Here is a 25,705-nt window from a genome sequence, read left to right on the forward strand (position 1 = left end):
TAAAGTCCATTAGAATGATCTGTGGTGTTTCTCTGTAGAAATGCATGATTTCAAGAATATTACAGTAAGACGTGTGTTTCACATGAACTTCTGTAAAGGTCTGAAGCACTTAAACTGCTATTGAGACCATACAGAAATTCTTATAAATAGGTTTAACTGCTGGTCTTCCTCTATAGAACCATGGTTGTAGGTCTTTCGCACTACAGGCCTATTCAGGGATTTAGGCAGGTGACCATGCCTCCACAATAGGTTAGCAGAGTACTTCTCTGTGGCTTCCTCAGCTTAGAATCTCCCTCCCTTAAAATACTCCCTGCTGGCCTTCTTCACAATATGTTCCAGCCTCTTTGCTCTGGGGCATAACTAGTAAATGGATGAAATTGTGAAAAGGAAAAACTTCTAATGCAAAAAGTCACTGCTGAAGCTGGAAGCCTGTCCCGGTGAGTGACTGCAAGCTTCAGAAGCTTTCCTGTAGCGCTGAGACAATCAGCTTGATATACACTAGTTTTGTTGGAAGGAGTGTTAGTAGTCCAGTGGACCACTAACTATGGAACGTGAAGAAAAAATCGGGGATGGAATGTGAAGTCATTCAGTGCGTATCTTTGAAGCAGATTGGACTTGATAGTAGAAAGAAGATGGAGCAGCAGAGGGATCTGTAACTACTTCATTTTGGGGAGCAAGAAGGAGGCAGAGGCACTTAACACAGGGTGGGAAAGCATATGAATGAAAACGTACAAGAAAAATTCATATTGAAAGGAATTAAACGTATTCTATTACTGGCGGAAAAAGTAATAGGAAGTAACAATGGACTTCAACATAAACAGAAGCATAACATTCTTAAAGAACAAAAAAGGGAAAATTAAAATTGAAGATATGGCAAGTCTTCCTTTCAACAGTCCAGCTATTTTAACTTTCAAGGAAGTTTTGCGAAGAGAGGCATTTCATGTGTGTACGAAGTTGTTACATGGATGTTTTCCCCCTGTCACCCATTTGCTGATTATGACAAGATGTATTGGTGCTGGAACTGTGTAGCTGATCTGCCTTGAACACTTGCAAAATAGTTGTGTGAATCACTGGCTTTAAAAATGGCCAAGACCTGTCAGAAGAGAAGTGGATGGTGTAGCTAAACACTGTAGAAACTATGGTAGATGTAAATTGTGTACATTTTCTAATGTAACGGAAAATTGTAGAAAGTCTGACCAGAATGTTCAAAGCTGCTGTCAAGTCTTCAGAGTCACATGATGGTTCTGGATATTACTTGGCTTTTGGTTCTATGAATAAAACAGAATGGAATATTCTGTACTAGAGGCAGAACTATTGTAAATTAACATTGAAAAGTATTTTTGCTTCTGTGCTGCCAAAGTCCGCTATTTTGAGGCAACTGAAATCCTGCATTTATTCTTAAATGAAAGCCCTCTAAATAGCTTTGTGCTCCTGTTTTTAAACAGTACTGAGAAGAACAATCCCAGTATGGCCTTCATAATGCAACATTTCATATCCCTGTATATGAAAAGTAAATTTTAAGATTCAGCATTACTGCGGGTATTATAATCTCTCTCAGTTGAAAAGCATTTTTATTCTGAACTCTTACCCGTCGTTCACGTTCAGAGTTCTACACTTCACAATAACCTTTCTTTTTTTTCCCCCCGTCAATTCTTCCCCACCCTTTCCTTAGGAGGTTGAAGCACTCTTCAGGGGTGATAATTTGCCTAAATTTATCAACTGTGAGTTTGCCTATAATGACAATTGGTTCATTACCTTTGAGTCCGAAGCTGATGCCCAGCAGGTAACAACTTTTTTTTTTTTGTATTGCCCAATAGTTATGCAGCCTTTCGAATGCTCCAAGGCACCAGCCGATCAGGGTGGGCAAAAATCCACTCGTAAATAAACTTTCGGTGACTATTTCTAGTCCAAGAAATACTGTTAAACCTCCAGTTAGTCATATCAGAAGCCTGATTTAGCAAAACATAACCCGTAAGAACTTTATCCTGTGTGCATATGTTCTTGTTTCCTGTGAAATACTTGAACCTTATTTACTACAAATGGCGATATTCTGTAGCATATCTTGAAGCATCACCTTATCTTAAGAAATAAAGTACTGATTTAGACTTTCTAAAGGTCTTTTTAAAAAGCTGTGTAATTCTATATCAAATTTAACTTCAGTGACTAAAGAAATGTTCTAACTTGGATTGACTGTTTATACAATTACTTACCTCCATTTAGTACTGGTGATACTTCAAATGTGGCAATAGTTCTTGGTCTACCAAAACTCCTTTAACACTAGTTGTTGTGTTAAATTAATATTCATAATGGATATTTGACAACTTTTTAAAAAAATGTCCATTTTATAAGGCTTACAGATACCTTAGAGAAGAAGTGAAAACTTTCCAAGGAAAACCAATTAAGGTAAATAAAGCTGTTTGTACTATTTTATTTACTATTAACATAATAGGTTGATGTACTTAAGTAATCTAAATCTCTCTTGCAGGCAAGGATAAAAGCAAAGGCAATAGCTATAAATACATTTTTGCCAAAGAATGGATATAGACCTCTGGACATGAACCTCTACACACAACAGCGTTATACAGCATCCTTTTATTTACCTCCAGTATACAGTCCCCAACAGCAGTTCCCTCTGTACAGCTTAATTGCCCCACAGACCTGGTCTACTACGCACAGCTATCTTGATCCAACATTGGTAAGTGTTCAGGAGTATGAAACAGCTGCTGCATGTTTAACTGTTTCAAGAAGAGTGTTTAGCGTTCAGTTTGAAGGACTGCGTGTGGGAGGTCAAAATCTAAGTTCCACTCTTCTGATTGTATGTGGTGTGGGCTTTTCTTGAAAGTGGACATTGGCAGTCCATATTTTGGAGTATGAGACCCTCTTTGAAAGAGGAATCTGGTTTCTTTTTTTTTCTTTTTTTAAAGAAAGGGAGGCTTCAGAAGTTACTTTCCTCATGCTTTAAATTCAAATCATAAGGTTTTTGTTCTAATGGTTAAACACTTAAGCATCCCCCTCTGAGTAATAGTATTAAATACTTTTAAAAAGGTAATCTTCATAGCATATGTGTATGAGTGTATTTATAAATCCAATTCAATGTTTTATGTACGGAAAGCACCAAACAGGACTAGTTGAGAGGGTATAATCTAGCATATTAGTTTAAAATTTTAAGATTTTTCTCTTGCAAGGTTAATGTGCAGGATTGCCCTATTCGACATATCCTGACAGTTTTACAACTAACATCTTTATTATTAGGTTTAAGAATTATTGATAATCTCTAAGGAAGTACTGATTTAAAGAAATCTTACATTTTCTATATTCAGAGCTAGCGGCAGCCTTAGGTCTACATTGCTAGTGCAGTCACATGAGTTACTTGACAGACCCCACACTCTCTGTATTCTACAGCCTTTCCTCCTCACCACTTACTCTTGCATCAGCATTCATGTCACGCTCCGTCAGTACCCAGCCCAAGTTGGGGAAGCTAATGGTCCAACCAGCAGACCAAATTCAGTGATGAATCCTAGTCATGTGCCACCTGAGGCATGTTGTACATGCGTGGAGAAGAAGGTGTGACTTAGTGCCACATCAGAATTACTTGGGCCAGCTCCACTCTCCACTTGTGCTTCTTGTTTGGTCAGTTGTATTCATGCATGCAGCTTTTTGTGCATTCAGTGGCTGTGGAGTGTCATTGATTGGTGAGGGCCAGGGTTGTCACAAGTGGAACCATCCTCCCACCCCCACATCTGTCTTTAATTGGGGTTAAAATAAACTAGGGTAGCAGTGCTCAAAATTAGAAAGAGACTATTTAGAAATCTTGGCAAATGATTAAAGTCTCTTTGAACTAACTTGATAATTAGAAAGTTGTGGTGAACACATTGACACACAGGGAAAGCAGCCAGAACCCTTTGCAGTTAGTGTTTAAAGGGAGCTATAGAATGGGGAGGAGCCTTGATGGAGTGCACGTTCATCTCTGGACACCCATGTCCTGATTTAAGTAACACCTAAAAACTTGTTTGATTTTTGAGATGGACAAATGAAGACTCAGTAACAGCAGTAATTGTGCCATTTTCAAACATGGTCACATTCTTGTTGTCCAACAGTATCGCTGGTTATGTCAAAGTCAATAAAAGCATGTTGAAGGTTCCATTAGAATTGGAAGGAAAAGACATTTTCTGAATGGAAAATGATCATAATGAAATGTTTTCAAACTAAGGGCTCTTCTGAGGAAAGGGTACTGATCATTTAAAAGATTTTCACTTAAAGAATAATTTGAATAACCTGAATTACATTTATTTACTACGTGCATTTCACTCAGTTTGGACAATAAAAAATACTTTGACTTTCTTGGTTCTTCACAATTAGTGCAGTGTTGCAGCATTTGGGTTACAAATGCTGTAACTTCAGAGCAAGCCTTTTTCATTGAATCTTCACTTGTATTAATAGGCTTTGTAAAATCTTTATCTAAATTTGAAGCCTAAAGTATTGAACAATGTCACTTTTAATCTCTTCATGGTGGCCTGTTTGCTGGCATGTTGTTTTATGCTGCCAGTAAGTTGTGGTGTGACAACTGCACTGTTAAATTTCAATTGTCAGTGATTTGTGATGCTCTTCGCACTTCTAGACAGTGTGGGTGTTTTCCTGTATATATAGTTTTCAGTAAACATAATGTAACCTCCAATTCTTTGAGATGGACTTGACACTGTTAAGCATTTATGTAGTACTCTTTTCATACATGTTTGAAAGTTTAATTCTCAGCTCATCTTGCTGATGCAAGTATTAACTGAGACTGTTGTCTTACTGTTAACACATTCAGTTGTGGGTTGTTTGGTTTTTTTGAGCAGCAAACTTTCCTTTGAACTAGTTAGGCAGGAAAGACAATTTTCTTGGTGCTTGTGCCATTGTAAGAAATAACTGTAAACTTGGGTTTAATTTTTTAACTAAAATGATTGCTTAGTATGCTCCATGATAGGGGGAACATTAGTAGAAGGTGGATAGGAATAGTAAAAAGTAAGTCTAAAATTTAAGAGCTTCACTTTGACTTTGGTAGCTCCCTTTCAATAAGCATTCTGTTACATCCTCTTTTCCCTATTGGGAGCAAGACAAACAGTAATACACATGTAGAGTTGTGCCGAACAACATGAAAAATTACAGGTCCCTGTAACAGACATTTACCAATTTTGGTAAGACTTTGTCAGCAAGCTCTTAGGAAGATGATGAAGAGATCTAGCATATGGAGAAACTGTAAGTGAAAGGTTGCTAGCCTTGACAGTCAACATGTTTTGTATACATTGGTAATACTGTACTTGACTAAATGTACTTTAAGAGATCGTGACTGAGGTATTTATATGTTATAACTATTGTTGAATGCTTGTATTATTAAATAGGTCAATATAAACTGATTAAGTAGCAGTTTTCTTGGCATACTGAATAAATTTAACTTACCTATTTTACTGTCTTTTTCACATGCAGTGAAGATTTGTGCAAGTTGTAGTAACTAGATAACTGGCCATTCCAATAGTTACTGTGAACTCTGAACAGAGATTGTTTTTTACGCAGTCCATAATTTTCAAATCTGGACGTCAACACTGTTTAAAATGATTTGTGTGTCAACATAGCAATCACACCTATTTTTACCTTCAGACAGCTAAAACATGAGATGTGATTGTATCCTCCTCTTTGGCACACTTGAAAATGGGTATTGGAAAGTGAAGTTATCTTAAAGTGTAACACGAATCTATAATGTATTGTGCAGAGGGATGGAGTAACAAGGTACTAGAAATGCCAAACTGGGATGTTGGGGCATTATATCCGTTTTTTGCTTTCTACTACCTTTTACACTACTATCTACTACCATTACTCTTCCAAAGCTGAATGGCTTCATGTCCTCCTTCCACACATTTCATTCTTCTGTGCAGCTCTTCACTCCTGGAACCTGCTTCCTGACCCTGTCTGCCATGCATCCAGCCTTGCCTTAAATATCTTTCTCAAAATGCACTTATTCCATGAGGCTAACACTTTAACCTTCGAGTTATCTTTGAATCCAAACCAGTAAGGGGGAAACTCCTAATCTTCGTGAAGCATGAATTAGTTACTTAAATAGCCATGTAAGCCTATTGTTGTAGTCCTCTTCCTACCCCAGCTGAATGATGTCATCTCACTATGTTGTCTCTGCTGACGTCATAAACTCTTTGAGACAGGGACACTGTTTTACTAGTTTTTAAAGCTCCATGCATGTTCTGATGCTGTATAATATAGGAAACATATCTTAGACTACATAAGGGAGAAAATTAAATCAATATTAATAGTAAAAAAAAAAAAAAAATTTTATCTCCAGTTATCTTTAGAGCATGTGTAATGGCTGTTTATAAACTTCCTCTTGAATGAGTTTGTCATGCATGCACTGGCCTAAAAATGTTCTTATCACATAATCTTAAACTAAAAATGAAAAAATAAAAACCTTTCTGAAATACTGTTCTGCGTAGAATGACATGGGATATCGTTTCAAAAATAACTTCAAGCATTCAGAACAAGCGAAGAGGACTAGATCTCAGAAATGAAGGAAATTAACCTCCAAATTTATCTTACTTTTAAAGAATACCATAGTCGCTATTTTTGACAAACCCGTGGAGGTTCAAGACCTTTAGTATAAATAAGTATTCAATTTTCCACTCTGAAGATAAACATTTAGTTTGGTTATATAGTATGTAATCTACAAATGTATGTCCACACAATGTTTTTATTCTTTAGGTAACGCCATTTCCCAATGCTGGATTTATCAATGGGTTTACATCACCAACCTTCAAGCCCCCTGCTTCTCCATTGACTTCACTCAGACAGTATCCTCCCAGAAGCAGGCAAGTTCAACCAAATAAAAATGTATATCATTTTTTAAAATATCTGTATTCCAGGAGTTGTGCAAGTTACTTTATTCTTCATAGCTTAAAAAAAACCTTTAGCTTGCAAGTTGCATGCTAAATTAAACTTGCTGTAAGATTAAATATGGCCAGATGATACTGATATCAACATAAAAACACTGCAATATTAAAAGTGATTGATTGCACTGCTCCCTTGTAGCTCTGAACTGGTCTGCTATGTGCATGATCAGAGTTTGGCTTTGTAACTTTCTGTTCAAAGTTCCCACTGAAAATGTATCTTTCTGTAATGCAGATTACTAAAATTTGTTTTTCTGGACTAGTTGCAGTATTCAGCTCTGAGAATACTGTATTTGGAATGTCTTTTTCCTGAAGTCCTTGGCTGCAATTATACTATTAGAAATATAATTATCAGCAGATTTATTCATATTATATATTTAAGTTTAGAATAGTTTTAGTCAAGCATTAAGTTAAAATAGAAGTTCCAAGGTTTAATTTTGCTAAAAATACTTTACTTGTATCCAAATAATAATCCATCTCTTTTTAAGAGGATGATCAATTTATAAGGATTATATAAATATACAACAAAGTGCCAAGCAGTTCACATAACCATTTTCGAATACAATGTATTCCTGATTTGTAGGAATCCTAGCAAATCACATCTACGGCACACCATACCCAATGTAGAAAGGGGACCTGGGCTTCTAGACAGTCCTACAATATTCAACTTTTCTGCTGATCGTTTGATTAATGGTGTCAGGAGTCCACAGACAAGGCAACTGGGGCAAAACAGGACACGGATGCAAAATACTACTACAAGTTATACAAAGAGGGATATAGGAACTGGACGAATGGAACAGACTAATATTGACTCTTCCCCTGGCTTAGGAAGAGGAAGGTGAGTGTTTTTAACAGTGGTTCGTATAAATACCTATGGTGTGGTCTGCTTCTGAGTATTTATTTGTATACACAGTAGTAAACACTTTCAGAAACAGGAGTAACATTAAAACATTAACTATGGCCATGTCTTTTCAATATAATTAAGGCTCTGATTGAAACGTTTTCTCTGAACATGTTCAGTTGATTAAACAATACATTAATACATTAAACAAGGGAGGTAACCTGTTGTGACTGTAAAATGTTGAAGTTCTAACCTCTTTTTAGAGAGAACTTTCATGTTCATTTTTGACTTGTGCTAAAATCATCTGTTGTCTAAAACTGTATAAAGAGTTATATGTTAAATGAGGGCCCAGTTTAAGTGAATTGGTTTTCTTAAGTGACTATTTAAAAATGGCACTTTCAGTTGGTCTTGCTTACTGTGTGTTCAGTCATAACTGCTAGATTGAGTGAAACAGTTAACATTTTGCACTCAGTCTAATACTGTAGATAATTCACCTAGGAGTATGTGAGCAGGATTGTATCCTGGCTAACACATAATATAGTTAACTAATTTTCAGTGGCAGGGCCAAATCGTGGTTTCACTTATACCTATGTGATGCAAAGAAAATGGAGTTGCATAAGAGTAACCAAGGGCACATTTTGGATTGTGGGATCTATTGTGCTGTAAGGAAGAAATCCAGTTTACACTTCAGTTCCCAGGTGAAGTTGGCAGGGCTGGGAGTTAGAGAAGCAATTTTTAATTTGCAAATTGAGCAGATTTGATATGGAAGCCATTGAGATACAAACATAAAACCACACTGCCATTTTTTAGTCACACTTTTAGGATTGTATGTTAACTTCCTTTTTCCCCAGAATTACTTTATCACTCTTCCTTATCAATAACCATTTCAATTATGAATAGGGCTCAGTGTCCCTCACAGAGGTTGCGGAAGTCATGGAATCTGTGATCTCCATGACTTGTGCAGGGACCAGTGTGGCTGACCCCAGGGCCACCCAAGCAGTTGGCTCTGGGGCCAACCACTCAGGTGGCCCCCCGGGGACAACCATACCAGCTGCTGCTCCAGCCGTGGTCCCTGGCTGGCTGGCTGGAGCAGTTGCAGTCTGCTGGCCCCAGGCTGCCCCTGGTACCTCTTCCTCTCCTCTGTGTGTGTGCGCGCGTGTGGACGCACACACACCAGGTTTAATCACAGGTATTTTTAGTGAAAGTCATGGGCAGGTCATGGGCTGTGAATTTTTGTTTGTTGCCTGTGACCAGTCCATGACTTTTAGTAAAAGTACCCATGAATAAGTCGTTGCCTTAATTATGAAATGTCAGTTTTTTCAGAAAGCTGAAGTCAGAAGTCAAATTTTACCTTGCCTTTTCACTAAATAAAAATGAGTACTTTAAATGTAAAAGTAAGAACTCCCGGTGTTAAATCCTTTAGTGTTGTATGCAAAAGAACTATATCGGGACATGGTTTTCTTTTTCTAAAACAGGTTTAAGTTGTGAACGGTATGTTAACATATATAATTATGTAGATGGAAGACTTAAGTGGTGTTAGAATTTACATTCTGATGCTTTTGGCACTGGATAAAACTCTAGGATATTTCCTAATGAGTTTCTATTTTTTTCTTAATACATAGATGTTATATTAACGAAGCATCACAAATGCTGTTACCTTTGTCTTTTTGGAAAGGCATAATGAAAAGCTAAAGATAAAATACGTGGTCGTCTTCAAGTGCTAGCTCATGTCAATTCCAATTAGGGGTGTGTGCACCTTGTGCACAATAGCCGGAAGGTTTTCCCCCTAGCAGTACCCATCGGGTCGGGTCGGACACCTCCGTGGTGCTGTATATAGGGCCCTGCCAACCCGCTGCCTCTTCAGTTCCGTCTTGCCCGCTTTGTGCCAACAGAGGGGTGGGCTGCTGGGTCTTGGAATGGACATGAGCAACACCTCTTGAAGAACAACAGTTACGAAAGGCAGGTAACTGGGTTTTTTTCTGCAAATAAGCTATGTTTTCAAGTTTCAGCCAGTACTAAATCACTTCCTAAATATAGGGTAAAAATTATTCAGCCCTTGTTTATTTAATGGTTTTGGGTGTCCCTGAGGCTTCCTGATAATTTTAGATAGTTAGATATTTTGAACAGGGGGATTTTCATTTTAAAAAAGAGTAGTTTTGCCTTGTGTAAACTTCGTGGCTTTTTTCTTGTATGAGCTTTTCTTCAATCATATTTCCTCCTTAATCCTTACTAGTCACGGTCTCTAAAATAATGACTTGTATAATAAGCCTCTAGGATGAGGGTGACTGTAATAAGGTAACTCAGAAATAGATTATTTTTATATCCCATCTAGACAAAGTTCTGATGTTAATTGTATGTTCTGTCTTCTAGGAAAAATTCATATGGCTATCGAAAGAAAAGGGAGGACAAGTTTACAGTGAGTGTTGGATCATAATTTAATCTATAAGTGAAATATGGATAACAAACAAGAACTTGATTACCATGAAGAGTAACTGACCAGGCTTAAATAAGATGTTACACAAGAAAATGTGCTTTCTAATAGTAAACTAAAGATAACTGACTGTTTTGTTAAGGAAAATAGATCTAAATCTACGTTAGAATACACCACATAATGAACACTAAATATCGGGGGGGGGGTCTGATTATTAATGCAGAAGGTTGGAGAGAAAATTTGAAATGCTAGTTTTTTTTTAATGATACGTTACCCCCATTCTTACTACTTGTGATACTTCAGCTGAATGCCTGTGTATTTATTTAAACTTCCAGTGAGAGTTGACAAGGTAAGTACAAGGATTCCTCGAGGTTCAGACATGCCTCGTTTGGAACTTGAAAATCACTAATGCGCCATAGTAGAATTAAGAGTTAAAGAATTAGATATCTTACAGTGATTAATTCATTTGCAGTATCAATGATATAACTGGAACACCTATTAAAATGAGGCAGAACGCTGATTGTAGTATGATGTTTCAGCTCTAAAAACATCTTTGTAGAGAAGAAGCCACTAAGGTGCTTCTAAAGTTAACAAGGGGTGAAATGAGATGGATTTCAGAGGGAACACCGCACAACACCTGATTTCAGAAATAAAGTGAGTTCATTTTATGATGGGTGGTGTATGAGCACAGTTGCCATCGACATAAAACTCAAGAAATAGATCTTGAATGTAGTGTGCACTAACAGTATTGCAAGTTACCAAAAAATGCTGTTAATCTGTAACTTAATACAACTTAAATTTTAGGCATAAATAAAACATCAGACTGGAAATTTGAAAAGCTTGGGCTTACACCAAAAAAAAAACTTTAGTCAGTATCTGTAGCTCTGTTGTGGGACGTGAGATTTGATTTAACTTTATACCCACAGCCTTTCACTCAATTCACTTGTTTAAAATTTCATTGTCATAGCCCATTTGACCACTGTTGCAACAGTTTCTTGGTAAATGATGGTGAAACTTCATGAAATCATTTTTTCCTTCATTACATTATTACTGCAGATCTTCACTGAAGGAGGTGGCCTCTGCATAGTCCCACTTGTGGGGTTGGTGCCTCATGGCGTTGAGCTGTGGAATCTTCTAGACAGCAGGGTCTCTTTCTGTTCGAGCCCCTTCTAGAGATTCAGATGGTATAAAAGGGAGAATGGGCCCAGCTGCCCTTCAGTTGGTTTTTAGCAGTCAAATGTGCAACGGTCTTGGATTGCAGATGGTATCCTTGGTGCTTCCCTTTCTTTTTCTTCTGTCCTTTCAGTTTTTACTTACATTTTAGATTGACAGGTTGGTACAGGTTTGTTTAGTTAGAAGAACAAAGAAATGGTACACATCAGGCACAGGTACTGTCTGGACAACCTCAGGAGCAGGAGAGCCACCTCATTCACCCCTGCTCATGGCAGTGACTTCAGGCCCAGTTGACCAATTCTGCCGTCAGATGTCCAGCATCAGCTTTACTAGCTAATCTGGCGTTTGTGACACCAATAGGACCTGGGCCACCTTCTGCTCAGAAACTGTTCAGCTGAGTTCCCTGATGTCTGGATGATACCACTGAAACCTTGTAAGCTGTTTCTAGGCCCAGATTTGAGGTGATCTTGTACCTATTAAGTCTCATTCAGTTCTGCACCATGTAATGGCTCTGAAAATGTCTGATTTCTAATAATGTGCTGGTGCTGTGACTTTGAAACGGTCCAAGACCATTATTGCTTGGAGGCATCTAGTTTACCAAGACCATGGCCTGTCTCGGAAACAAAGCAGCAACACTTCCGATCATTGTAGCTGTACGTTTGTCCTGCTTATATGCAGTCAGCTGCACGCTGACAATCCTGCAAGCTTCTAGAAGAAAGCAAATTAAATATATATTTAAAAATAAAAGTTGGCATCTGCTCTTCAGACCCCACTGCTTTGGCATCAAAAGTCTTGATTCTGACTGGACTCTTGGGTGCTGCATTGCCAGTGCTTTAGTCCGGAATCTCTGCTGCTGAAGGTCCTGGAAAACCTTAGGCTTCCTTCATCCATTAAGTATAGCAGGCAATCTATTTCAAGGACAGATGCAGTATCAATGGTATAAGGGGAACCCTTATTAAAATGAGTCAGAACTCTGATTGTAATATGTTTCAGCTCTAAAAACGTCATTGAAGAGAGAGAGTCTCTCTTTTTTTTGTTTGTTTTGTTCTGTTCTTTACTGAAACCACCTGGACAAATAGTGAAGAGTTCTGCTATGTAACTTTTACTACTTTTTGTATTAAGTCCTATAATTACTAAAATGGTGACTCAGTGGGGAGAAATAAGCTTCTGTTTCTACAGTGCATTGTGACAGACCATGCGTAAGTAAGCTACCAAATATCGTTCAGCAAACGGCCTGGTCTACCAGTAGACTTTGTACCACTGTTTATTTTGGATAGGGATGTGATTTTTATTTATCAAAATAGTTGCACCAATATAACTGCTAGTGTAGACAGTTCTCTGTATAAAGGTGGTCTATACTGATACAGCTTATTTCCCTTCCTCTACAAGCATAAGTTTTACTGGAATAACTATATCCACACTCGTAACTCATTAACTATTCAAGTATAGTTAAAGCAGTACAACTTGTGTGTGTAAATAGGGCTTATGTTCCTCACTTCCCATTGTACATTTTAGTCAGAATTAAATTTTGTCAGGGATCCGATGGTGAGTAACATTGAGGCCCTGGTCTTTCCTATTTTTGGTGCTTAATTATTTTGTATCAGAGTCCCATAATCTTCCTTAACTGTAGTCTGATTTAATAATATGTCACACTCTCTGTTGTTACAGAGAGGTCAAACGCAGTCTCCACCACCTCCAAAGCCTCCATCTCCTAGCTTTGAATTGGGATTGTCCAGCTTCCCTCCATTACCTGGGGCTGCAGGCAATTTGAAGACTGAAGACTTGTTTGAAAACAGACTGTCCAGTGTCATAATGGGAACATCAAAGGAAAGAGTGAGTAGTTTGAGTTTATTGCTTTACATACCTCCTTGTTTCGAATTCAGTGGTTTATGCAGTAAAAACATAATTCAAGTAGAATTTAACCATGCTTTTATCTAGGTCATGGAAAACTGTAGTTGTTGTTCTGTGTCTAACTCCTTTGCTGTCATCTCTATTCTCATCCGAGCAGTTGGTTGGCCAAGAGTGCACCCTCCGTGCTGAAGGATAACTGAGGTGGTGTGGCGTATGGTGCCCCAGAGTAACTATTTCTAATTAATTGCTAGTGACGAAAACAGAGAGCACTTTTTTCCATGTTCCCAGCTGTGTCAGGTTACTACTTGTTACGTTTTTGATAGCATTAAGTGAAAAATAATCTTAGCCCTGGTCTACACTACAAGTTTTAAGTCAAATTTAGCAGCATTATATCGATTTAATCCTGCACCCGTCCACATGACGAAGCCATTTTTGTCGACTTAAAGGGCTCTTAAAATCGATTTCTGTACTCCTCCCCAACAAGGGGATTAGTGCTGAAATCGACATCGCCGGGTTGAATTTGGGGTAGTGTGGACGCAATTTGACAGCGTTGGCCTCCGGGAGCTATCCCAGAGTGCTCCATTGTGACTGCTCTGGACAGCACTTTGAACTCAGATGCACTAGCCAGGTATACAGGAAAAGCCCCAAGAACTTTAGAATTTCATTTCCTGATTTGGCCAGCGTGGCGAACTCAGCAGCACAGGTGACCATGCAGTCCCCCCAGAATGTTTCTACGCTCCCCCTATCATCTTCGTCCCTGAGGTTATCGCACATTAGAAGGTGGAAAAAACGCACTCACGATGACATGTTTTCCGAGCTCATGCAGTCCTCCTGCACTGATAGGACACAGCTTAATGCATGGAGGCATTCAGTGGTTGAGGCCAGGAAAGAATTGCTGTGTTTGCTTAACAGCAAAAGTATCATGCCTCACTAGTGATCCTGCCCGAGCCAGGTCACTATGTCACATGCACTCCGTGTTGTGTCAGCCTTGGGCAGGGGCATGACCGCTTTGTAAGCAGGAAGGCCATAGATATAGACATTGCATTAGGTAGCTTCTGTAGCTAGAGAGAACATTCCAGTGCATTCGGCAAAGTCTGTGGCAAAAAAAGAGAAGCCCCTTGACACAAACTATTAATATACAACCCCATGTTACACAAAGTATAATAGGGACCATGCGAGGGATACACTCAAATTGGGTTTCCCTAGTTTAGTGGTTATCCCATTCACCTAACACGTGAAAGGTTGCTGGTTTGAAACTGGGCGGAAACAGGTTCCTGTTCCTTTTTCTGACTCGCCTCCTACGTTTTTAGTCTTAGAACAGACCGCGCTGTGAAATTTTACTTTGAATTATATCAGTTCTGAGTTAAATAATATGGAAGCTTTCTCTAAGTTATAGTCCCAGGTTCCTTACCCTTATCAGCTGCTCTGATAAATTAACATTTTTGTTAGGGGCGGGGGAAAATTTTTATGAAGCCTTTTATAGGGACTAAATGCTATCTAGGACTCTGAAATAATCTTAATGTGGCCTATAGAGTGCAATCCTTCGTTCTGGATTTGTCATTTCACAAGTTGAAGTGGTCCTTACTACTCTCCGGGCTTCATGAGCCATGGGAGCAAGGGGTAGGCTGGGGTAGGTGCGACCGTGCAGTGCTGCCAGCTGGGAGAGCAGCCTGAGGCAGAAGCCTCCAGCTTGCATGATATTCCATGCAGAACTGAATCTCCATGAGATGAAACTTAAAGAAGAGAATGATCTGGAGTCACTCCCATTCAGTGCTCTAAGAGGAGGATAGCTATGTCTGTCCAGGCACACCTGATTGACCTCACTGAGGTCTGCCAGGAGCACCCAGGAGACGTACGACGGCTATCAGTCCTATTGCATCGTCTGCTGTGAAGGCAAGGAGCTGCTGCTGTGTAGCAATGCAGTACTGTATCTGCCAGCAGCACCCAGGAGACGTACGTGAGCTGAGCGGGCTCCATGCTTGCTGTGGTATGGCAAGCATAGCAGCAGGCTGAGAGGAGCCAGCGGCCAGGACCCTGGCTGGTAGGAACCAGCGGACGGAGCCCCAGCCAGCTGCCGGTCTGGGGCTCTGTCCGCCGGCCCTGCTCAGCCCACTGCCTGCCTGGGGTTTTGATCATCCAGGCAGGCAGCGGGCTGAGCAGGGTCGGCGGCCGGGACCCTGGAAAGAAGGTGTGAAACGATTGTCTGCTCTTGCTTTCACAGAGGGAGGGAGGGGAGCCCGATGACATGTACCCAAAACCACCTGTGACAAAGTTTTTGTCCCATCAGGCATTGGGATCTTAACCCAGAATTCCAATGGGCAGTGGAGACTGCAGGAACTGTGGGATAGCTGCTCACAGTGCATTGCTCTGTAAGTCAATGCTAGCCACGGTAGTGAGGACAAAGTCTGCTGACTTAATGCACTTAGTGTGGACATACGCAATTGACTGTATAAAATCAAATTCTAAAAATCGACTTCTATAAAATCAACCTTATTTCGTAGTGTAGACGTACCCTTACACTGCAATTTGCTCATAGTTTGATTTGTTGATTTTTTTTTCTTTCCTCCCCTTAAACACTTAGAGAATTGTTGCAGGTGGGGAAAACACATTTTCAACCTCTGAAATAAAAGGAAAGAGCCTGGAAACTCTCTCTCTAAACACTGGGCTTGTCAGTTGAAATAATAAGTATTGCTAAACCAATTGAATCCAAGAGCGGATGTGTGATATCAGTTGGAGAATGTAAAAATACACCAAAATGACCTGGCAGACTCTGCTTTAGGATGCAGCTAGAGATGTAATTCAGAGTTGATGCGCTCTCTAGCTGCTCATATATGGTGCAGAGGACAGAGTCCTAAAGAATGCAGTCTGTGGGCCCAGGGTGCTCTCCAAGACAGATTTAATTCCATAGTGACTATCAGTCTGGTTTGTTGAAGTCTGTTCCACCATCCCTTCAGTTTAATTTTGGTTGCTTTAGTTTTAGTTTAGTTGCAATTTTATCGATATTGTGTATGTTGATTCTCAGTTATAAAATAACCAGATCCTCCAGTGCAGAAGGGTTGCTGTGGACTATTTACAAAACTGGTTTAACTGGCTCGGGGTGTAAGGATGACCCACTAGTGGTAAAGAGTCACATCATAAAGGGGCTTACACAACATTCCCTCTCTTCCCCAACCCCAACCTCTTTCCCACCCACCCTAATATGGTGGTAGTAAAGACGATATCGTGGAAGTGTCCTATGTCATAGCAATCCCTGGTTACATTTTTCTGCCCACTGATGCTGGTAATGGTCTCAGTTAAAGAAAGCCCTAAGGTTCTAACAAGGGGCATAGCCGTTTACAGAACAGTGACAGGGCAGTGCAAAAGTGATTTCTAAGCCACCTTCACCCATTTTCCTTATCCTTCTCCCCCTCCCCACCGCCCCACACACACACTTTTCCACCAATTTGTAGTCTCTGCATTTTGGCCATATTTAAGGATCTGGCCCACAGTCTCTTGGAAATTTTACCTGTTTTAACTCTTAAAGATTCATATCTTCTTTACTCAAATATAACAAGTCTCCACTCTTCTACAAGGGCAGCTCTAATTTGGTTAGGCCAGGGTGGTCTCGTGACAGCACAGTCTATTGCTACATTGGGTGAGGAGTTTGCCTTGGACTCTGAACTCCTGTTTCTGGTTTCTGCTACATTGTGCATGTGCTCATATTTGGAAAAGAGGGTTTGACCCTGAGCATTGCCACTTGAGAATGAATGGGGTCTCATTGATTTGGCTTCCAAGGGAGTTTGATTCCACCCTGTAGGGTATTGTGGGCGTCCTCAACAGAGTTTAAAGTGGGGATTCCTAGATGATACTTTCTGCTTTTCATCTCAGGATTTCATAGCATTTTTTCCTCCAAGCTTCACAATAGCCCTCTGAAGTAGGCAAGTATTATCCTTATCCTTATTTTACAGATGGGCGACCATATGCAGAGGTTTATTCAAACCAGGTTACACAAATCAGTTGAAGAGAGGTAAATAGTGGTGTCCCCCAGGGATCTGTACTAGGACTGGTCCTATTCAACATATTGATAAGTTTCAGAGTAACAGCAATGTTAGTCTGTATTCGCAAAAAGAACAGTAGTACTTGTGGCACCTTAGAGACTAACCAATTTGTTTGAGCATAAGCATCCGATGAAGTGAGCTGTAGCTCATGAAAGCTTATGCTCAAATAAATTGGGTAGTCTCTAAGGTGCCACAAGTACTCATACTGATAAGTGATCTGAAAAAAGGGGTGAACAGGGAGGTGGTGAAATTTGCAGATGATGCAAAATTGCTCAAGATAGTTAAGTCCTAGGCAGACTGCGAAGAGCTACCAGAGGATCTCTCAAAACTGGGTGACTTGGCAACAAAATTTATCAATTTAATGTTGATAAATGCAAAGTAATGCACATTGGAAAACATAATCCCAACTATACGTATAAAATGTTGGACTAAATTAGCTGTTACCACTCAAGAAAGAGATCTTGGAGTCATTGTGGATCATTCTCTGAAAACATCCACTCAGTGTGCCAAAGTGAATAGAATATTGGGAATCATTAAGAAAGGGATAGATAATAAGACCGAAAATATCATATTGCCTCTATAAATTCATGGTATGCCCATATCTTGAATACTACATGCAGAAGTGGTTGCCCCATCTCAAAAAAGATATATTGGAATTGGAAAAGGTTCAGAAAAGGGCAATAAAAATTATTAGAGGTAGAGAATGGCTTCCATATGAGGAGAGATTAATAAGACTGGAACTTTTCAGCTTGGAAAAAAGATGACAAAGGGGGGATATGATAGAGGTCTAAAATCATGACTGGTGTGGAGAAAGTAAATAAGGAAGTGTTGTTTACTCCTTCTCAAAACACAAGAACTAGGAGTCACCAAATGAAATTAATAGGCAGCAAATTTAAAACAAAAGGAAGTATTTTTTCACACAACGCAGTCTGTCTTTGAAACTCTTTGCCAGAGGATGTTGTGAAGGCCAAGACTATAACAGGGTTCACAAAAGAACTAGGTAAGTTCGTGGAGGATAGGTCCATCAATGGCTGTTAGCTAGGATGGACAGGGATGGTGTCCCTAGCCTCTGTTTGCCAGAAGCTGGGAATGGGCAAGCGAGGATGCATCACTTGATGATTACCTGTTCTGTTCATTCCCTCTGGGGCACCTGGCATTGGCCACTGTCGGAAGGCAGGATACTGGGCTAGATGGACCTTTGGTCTGACCCAGTATGGCCGCTCTTATGTTCTTATGTAAAAGACAGGAATGGAACCTAGATATTCGGTCCTTCGCTGATCATGTACCATACTCCCCCTCTAAATATAGTTTGGGAAACTGTCTCAGAAGAGCTCTGCGTAAGCTTGTCTCTTGCACCACCAGAAGTTGGTCCAATAAAAGATATTACGTCATCCGCATTCTCTCTCTGATCTATAAACATGAAATTTTAGGGCTCAGTCATGCAAGGAGTTGAGCACTCAGGCCCAAATCCATCATATGCTTCTATCGAGACTACTCCTATAATTATAGTTAAGTATGTGCATAAGTGGTGTGCTGGATTTGGGCCAGGATGTTCAGTACCTTGCAGGATCAAGCCTTTACACACTTAACTGTGGGTGCAGAGTGGTACTCTCTTCTAGTTTAATTTCTAAACACCAACTACGTACGTGCTGCATGCAGCTGCTCATGATTTCGTTTTCACCAAAGTGTAAGTCTCTGATTTTGTTAGGAGAAACTGAACATAGTTAGTATGTGGTCTGAATCATAATTGCCTCATGGATTACTGTTCACCTTCATGGAATTGCCTATCCACAGACCCCACTGTAGGGATCTCATGCCTAGCCACATCAACATGGAACCAATTTTGAGTGGTAGTTGGAGGACAAAATAATTCCCCTGTTCACACTCACACACTGCTCCCCTTGCTTCACTTCTCTGCTTGCAAAAATGGTCACAGAGCCAACCTCTCCCTTCTGTCTTACTTGATGGACAAATCCAATACTTTTAATTGGTTTTGTTGTTAGAGCTGGTTTTAGCATGGGTAAAGTTTCTCTTTTAATTTTGCAACTATTTGGATTTTAGTATGTCTAGATCCTCTTAGGCCTTGACCAGGAGGAAGGATCAGTCTTTCGGGCAGTGGAAAATTTTAAGGAGTTTTTCGTATTCAGTGGTCAGTCCCACTTCAGATGGGTGTGAAAAGGGCCCTTTAGGTCTTGGGTACGAGCACTCCTCTAAAGGCTGTGATGCCAACACGCTCTTCTCAAAAAGGTACTGAAGCCCATGAGACACTTCAAGAGAACTTGCCTTTGCAAAATACCAAGTTGAAAGAAGTGATCCTGTTGTCAAGGTGCCCTGTTAAAAGGCATTGAAACAAGCTTCACCAGCTAAAAAATTAGGCTTTTGGGACAGAGCCCAAGAACAGCACCTTTTCACGGTGTCATTGGTTCCAAATGGCTACACAAGAAGGTACTTCAGTAAGGATCCTACTGTTGGATCCCAAGTATTGATGTGCCCATTGGATCGGTCTGACCAAAGCCCCAGGAGTAAACACGTTTTTGAAGGTGAAAAGGCTGTTGGGAGACTCTCTGAACCACCTTTGTTGTCAAACCGTGGCTGCTCTTTTCTCCCTCCCCCGCCCGGGAACTTAGCTTCCTTTATTTTCAGCATTAGCCTGTTGATCTGTGGCTGTTCACTATAAATTAATATGTAAATCATGTAGTTTTCTTATTCCTTTGCAAGAACAAGGGCAGTCCTAACACCTCTGCTTAAACATACGGTTTTGTTTTTTAGAACCTAAATGTGGATGCAAGTACAAACACTATTCCTTCAGGAATTCCTCGAGAGCCATTGTTGCCAGCATCTCCTGCTCTGTCTGGGACATTTGAAAGGTCTCCTTCCCCATCCCAGTCTCCTGAGTAAGGATTTAATTACATGCCTATAATTATTCTTTTCTGAATCAAGAGTTTGCATTTTCAAAAGGTTAGGTACACTGTGTGTAACTAGCTATTGAATCCTTAATCAAGGAATGGAGTAACAATATTTCCTGTTGTGAACTATACATAAAGCAGAAGGCATTAGCTTGTTTATTGTGTAATAAATGTGCACACTTTATAGTTGCTAACAAATTGCATAGTCTTGATTCTTAATATCTGTAAATGTTTAATAAAATGGCAAAAAATACTTTAAGCTAGGGGTGGGGAACCTACAGCCTGTGAGTCGAATCCTGCCTGCTGCTTCATTTCATCTGACCTGCAGCAAGTTTCCACACCATGGGCCAGAAGCCCTGAGCCTTGGCGCCCTTCTCCTCCCTTGTCCCCCTCCCACCCTGTGGGGCTGGAGCTGCGAACTCTAGCTCGCCCTACTGCGGGGGTAAGCTAGGGTTGCCAGGTTGTTAAAAGTACAGTCAGCTCCCAGAAGCGACTGGCCCGTAGGCGTGGGGCGATCAAGGAAATGCCTCACACTGCCCCCACCCTTAGTGCCAGCTCTGCAGCTCCCATTGGCCAGGAATCGCAGCCAATGGGAGCTGTGGGGACGGCACTGTTCAGAGCCAGGGGCAGTACTGGAATCCATAAGGGATGCTGGTGATGCTGGTCCAGTGCTCCCAGCCCTCCCTGGCCACATGGGACAAGCCAGCTGAGGTGCCACCTGTGCCACAATTGGAGCATGGCATTGAGGCGGAACCCACGCCCCGTACTCTGGTGCCAAGAGAACCCTCCCCTGACAAAGAAGGGGGTGACACCATCCCTCAGGCCACTCAGTTGTCATCATCGTCCCCAGAGTAGGTGGTGGCCGGACCCTCCCACAACAGCAGTCCCCCCAGACAATTTTAAGGAGCACCAGGGCCCTTCTTAAATGGGTAGCAGAGAATCTGGGCTTTCAAATCAAAGAGAGAGTTTAAGAGGCAGAAGACCTCTTCAATGTCATCTCTGCCACCACACTGGCAAAAATGGCATTGCCTGTCCACCCAGGAGTGATCAAAATAGCCAGGTTGGTGTGGCAAACATCCTCATCTATTCCGCCAACATCCAAGGAAGCAGAAACGAAATACTATGGCCTTGGCTACACTTGCAAGTTAGAGCGCATTAAATCAGCCCTGGGCGCCATAACTCCTGAGGTGTCCACACTGGCAAGGCACATATCGCGCCTGGACTCTGCAGCTGGAGCGCTCCTAGTAATCTACCTCCACAAGAAGCATAAAGCTTGCTGCGCCCTGGCTGAAACGCCCGGGTGCCGGTATGGACAACATGTTGTATTATGGCACTGTGATTGGTCTCCGGAAACGTCCCATAATCCCTTGAAGTCAAGTGGCCACTCTTCTCATTGTTTTGAACTCTGCTGCAGGCATGCGTCTCCCCTTTCAAAGCTTCGTTTCTGACAGCCGGCATGCTTATCTGCTCCAGGACAAAGCAAACCATTACTGTGGAATGCCCCTTCCGCAGAGGCAGGCGAGTGTGTGTGAAAGAGGTGTGGGGGCTGATGGGGTTTTCCCTTTCCTTCTGCTGCTGTCTGAACTTACAAGATAGCATGCTGACACACTCTGCCCCCCAAAACAGTCTCTTCCCCAACATACACACAATACACTCCCTGTCACACTCCACCACCCCCTTCCCTGATTTGAAAAGCATGCTGCAGCCACTTGCACACTGGGTTAGCTCCCACAATGCACTGCTCTCTGTGGCGTTGCAAGAGCTGCTAATGTGGCCACGCCACTGCACTGGCAGCTGACCGTGTGAACACACAGCAGTGCTTTCCCTGCTGTGGTCTCCAAGGGCTGGTTTAACTCCCGGCACTCTACATCTGCAAGTGTAGCCATGCCCTATGTCCCTGCAAAGAGCTTTGAGTATCTGTATATTCATCCCCCTGTGGTGAATGAAAGGGACAGACTTGGCCACCCCAGCGGAAGGCCCAAAACTAAGGAGGCCAAGAGATTCGACTTTTTCGGGAGAGAAATTTATTAGACAACCAGCTTACAGTTTAGGGCAGTGGTGGGCAACCCGTGGGTTGCACACGGCCCATCAGGGTAATCAGCTGGCAGGCCATGAGACTGTTTGTTGACATTGACTGTCCCCAGGCAAACCGTGGCCACTGAGAGCTGCAGGCGTTCAGTAAGTTCACAGAGGCCCTCCCACAGGATCATGCCCAAGAGTTCACTGAATTGGTGAGCAAAAGCATGGTGGTGGCCCAGGGATTCCTCCAGATGGCCTGGAATGTGATGGGCTCGGCTGCCTTGGTGGTTGTGACGTAGCTCCTGTTTGCAGGCTTCTGGGCTGTCCCAGGAGATGCCTACCATGATACAGGATCCCATTTGGCAGTTCAGGGCTCTTTTCTGAGCTAACTGACTCTAGGCTCCATGGGCTCAAGGACTCCTGAGCCACCCTCCATTCCCTGGGTTTGCACACCCCTCAGCAGTCCACGAAGCCATTCCACCTTCCGCCACTTCCTCCTCCAACGCAATCTAGGCCCTGGAGGGCTCCCAAGTCTGGCTCCTACAGGAGCAAGGGCAAGGACAAAGGGCTTAAGAGATGTTATCTGTTCTCTTCCCGCCCGGCTGCTCAACCTGACCCTCTCAGAAGTCAGGGAGGCCAGCAGTCACTTTGAGGGTGTGCTCGAGGACAGCGCCCCAGCCAGTGTACTGGATCCAACCCTCCCTTTCCTCAACTGCCTCCGCACTTTCTGGTCAGCCTCGCCCCGTGTCACCTCGGACTGCTGGGTGCTAGATACAGTTTCTTCGGGCTACACCCTGAAGTTTACAGCCGACCACGCCCTTCCCCGTCCCTCTTTGGGGACCCTTCTCATGAGCAACTCCTCGTTCAGGAGGTCGAAAACCTCCTGTGCCTGGGGGCAATGGAAAAGATTCCTTAGAACCTGGAAGGCAGAGGATTCTACTCCCGCTACTTCCTGATTCCAAAGGGGGCCTCAGACCCAGCCTAGACCTGTGTTGCTTCAACACATAACTCCAGAAGCTAAAGTTTCGCATGGTCTCCCTGCCCTCCTTAATCCCCTTCCTGGATCTGGGAGACTGGTTCACCTCCCTCCATTTAAAGGACACATGCTTCCATCTTTCCAGGGCACCGGCGCTTCCTCTGCTTCATGTTGGGACAGCACCATTTCCGTTTACGGCAGTGCCCTTTGGTCTTTCGTCGGCTCAGAGGGTATGCACAAAATGTATAGCTCCAGTGGCTACTTACCTGAGACGTCGGGGAGTCCAAATATACCTGTACCTTGACGACTGGTTGATGAAGGATCGGTCTGCAGATCAGGTGCGGAGGCATCTCAACCTGGTCTGTTCCACCTGTCGAGACCTGGGTTTGAGGAAAAAATCAACCTTAACCCTGGTACAATGCATGGAGTTCATCGGAGCCGTCCTCAACTCCACTTGGGCCAGGGCCTTCCTCCCCAAGTTTCGATTCCAGGCCATGGCAGACCGCATTACGGGCCTGTGAGCCCACCTGCTCACCACCACCCACCAGTGCCTGAGGTTGCTGGGCCACGTTGCAGCGTGTACTTACATGGTCTGGCACGCACGACTCCCCCTCAGACCTCTCCAGGTGTGGCTGGCGTCAGTCTGTGTCCCCAACCGGCACAGCAGGGACCAGGTGGTCAGGATTCCAGACAGTGTACTAGCGTCCCTCATCGGTGTTGGAAAGTGTTCCCTTCACGGCCCCGTCCTTGTTGGTGACCCTTGTCTCCGATACCTCAGACCTGGGCTGGGGAACCCGGCTGGGGAACCCACCTGGGCGCTCTCAACATTCAAGGCCATTGGTCCAGTCTCAGTCGTTCCCTTCATATCAATGTCAGGAAACTCAGGGTCTTTCTACCTTTGTATACAAGACAGGGTGGTCCAGGTCCTGGCAGACAACACGGCTACGGTTTTCTGTATCAACAGGCAGGGCAGAGCCAGGTCATCGGCCCTTTGCCAGAAAGCCATCTGCCTCTGGGACTTCTGTCTGCAGTACAATATCCATCTCGCAACTGGTCACCTTTCAGGGTCCAAGAACGCGTTGGCAGATCGCCTCAGCAGGACGTTCTCATCTCTCCACAAGTAGTCCCTTCATCCAGAGGTGGTCAGCTCCATCTTCCGCAGGCGGGGATCTCCCCAGGTGGACTTGTTCGTGTCCAGGCAGAACAGGAAGTGCCCCGTCTTCAGCTCGATTGGAGGAGGAGCCCTGTCTTATGCCTTTCTGCTCCCATGGTTGGGGGATTTGATGTATGCCTTCCCTCCTGTACTGTTGCTGCCCAGGGTCCTCATGTAGATCAAACAGGACAGGGAGAGGATCATCCTCATAGCATCAGCGTGGCCATACCAACACTGGTTCCGCATCCTGCTGGGCCTCTTGGTAGCAACCCCGTTCCAGCTACCATTCAGGTTGGACCTGTTGTCCCAGAACCATGGCAGTCTTCTGCACCCCAACCTGACGACACTATATTTGATGGCTTGGCGACTGCTTTGTTAAACACACAGGAGCAGCAGTGCTTGGCAGAGATTCAGTGTGTTCTGTTTGGGAAGCAGGAAGTCCTCCACCAGCACAACCTACATGGCCAAATAGAGAGACTTCACCTGTTGAATTGTGGACAAAGATGTTCATCCTGAGTGGGCTTTGCTGCAGCTTATTCTAGACTACCTCCTGCGTCTCAAGCTCCAGGGCTTGTCCCTCTCAACGATCAAGGTCCATCTAGCAGCTGTCTCAGCCTTTCACCTGCCGTTGCAGGGTAAGTCTGTTTTTGCTTAGGATATCATGGCCAGATTCCTTAAGGGCCTGGAGTGGCCTCTATCCGCAAGTCAGAGATCCCGTCCCTCAGTGGGACTTATATCTGGTGCTGTCTCAGCTCACAGATCCTCCCTTTGAGCCCCTGGCTTCCTGTTTTCTCCTGAAAGGTCTCATTCCTGGTTGCGGTGACGTCAGCCCTCCCGGTATCTGAGGTTCAGTTGCTCACCTCGGAGCCACCGTACATGACCTTCTAAAAGGACAGGGTCCAGCTAAGGCCGCACCTGGCTTTTCTTCCTAAAGTAGTCTGTTTCATTCGAGCCAGGACATTTACTTACTGGTCTTATTTCCAAGCCGCGTAAGTCAGAAGAGGAGCACAGACTACACACCCTGGATGTCAGGAAGGCTCTGGCCTTCTATGTGGATAGGACCAAGTCATTCTTTAAGTTGACACAGTTCATCGCTGTGGCAGATAGGATGAAATGTTACCCAATATCCACTCAAAGAATTTCTTCTTGGATCACTGCCTGCATTTGCTTCTGCTACAACCAAACAAAGGTGCCGCACCCGGTGATTGTCACCACCAACTCTACCAGGGCGCAGGCCTCCTTGGCTGCCTGTCCAGGGCATCTGTAGGGCAGCCACCTGGTCATCCATCCACACTTTTACGTCCCACTGTGCTCTTTCCCAGCAGGCCTGGGACGATGCTGGCTTCAGTAGGGAAGTACTGCAAGCCACTAAGCTGTGAACTCCAAGCC

General features: G+C 42.9%; 1 protein-coding gene across 2 annotated transcripts in view; it reads left to right on the forward strand.

The window, feature by feature from the left end:
- LARP4B (La ribonucleoprotein 4B) overlaps positions 1-25,705 on the forward strand; it is a 119,358-nt gene that overhangs the window by 82,071 nt on the left and 11,582 nt on the right. For both annotated transcript variants that reach the window (XM_073334490.2, XM_073334491.2), the window contains exons 8-15: positions 1,673-1,783; positions 2,350-2,403; positions 2,486-2,695; positions 6,745-6,851; positions 7,513-7,767; positions 10,141-10,186; positions 13,043-13,207; positions 20,032-20,156. In XM_073334490.2, coding sequence (XP_073190591.1) covers positions 1,673-1,783; positions 2,350-2,403; positions 2,486-2,695; positions 6,745-6,851; positions 7,513-7,767; positions 10,141-10,186; positions 13,043-13,207; positions 20,032-20,156 — 1,073 coding nt within the window. The remainder of the gene's footprint in view (positions 1-1,672; positions 1,784-2,349; positions 2,404-2,485; positions 2,696-6,744; positions 6,852-7,512; positions 7,768-10,140; positions 10,187-13,042; positions 13,208-20,031; positions 20,157-25,705) is intronic.

The sequence above is a fragment of the Lepidochelys kempii genome, chromosome 2 (assembly GCF_965140285.1).
Source record: "Lepidochelys kempii isolate rLepKem1 chromosome 2, rLepKem1.hap1, whole genome shotgun sequence".
Classification (NCBI taxonomy): Eukaryota; Metazoa; Chordata; order Testudines; family Cheloniidae; genus Lepidochelys; species Lepidochelys kempii.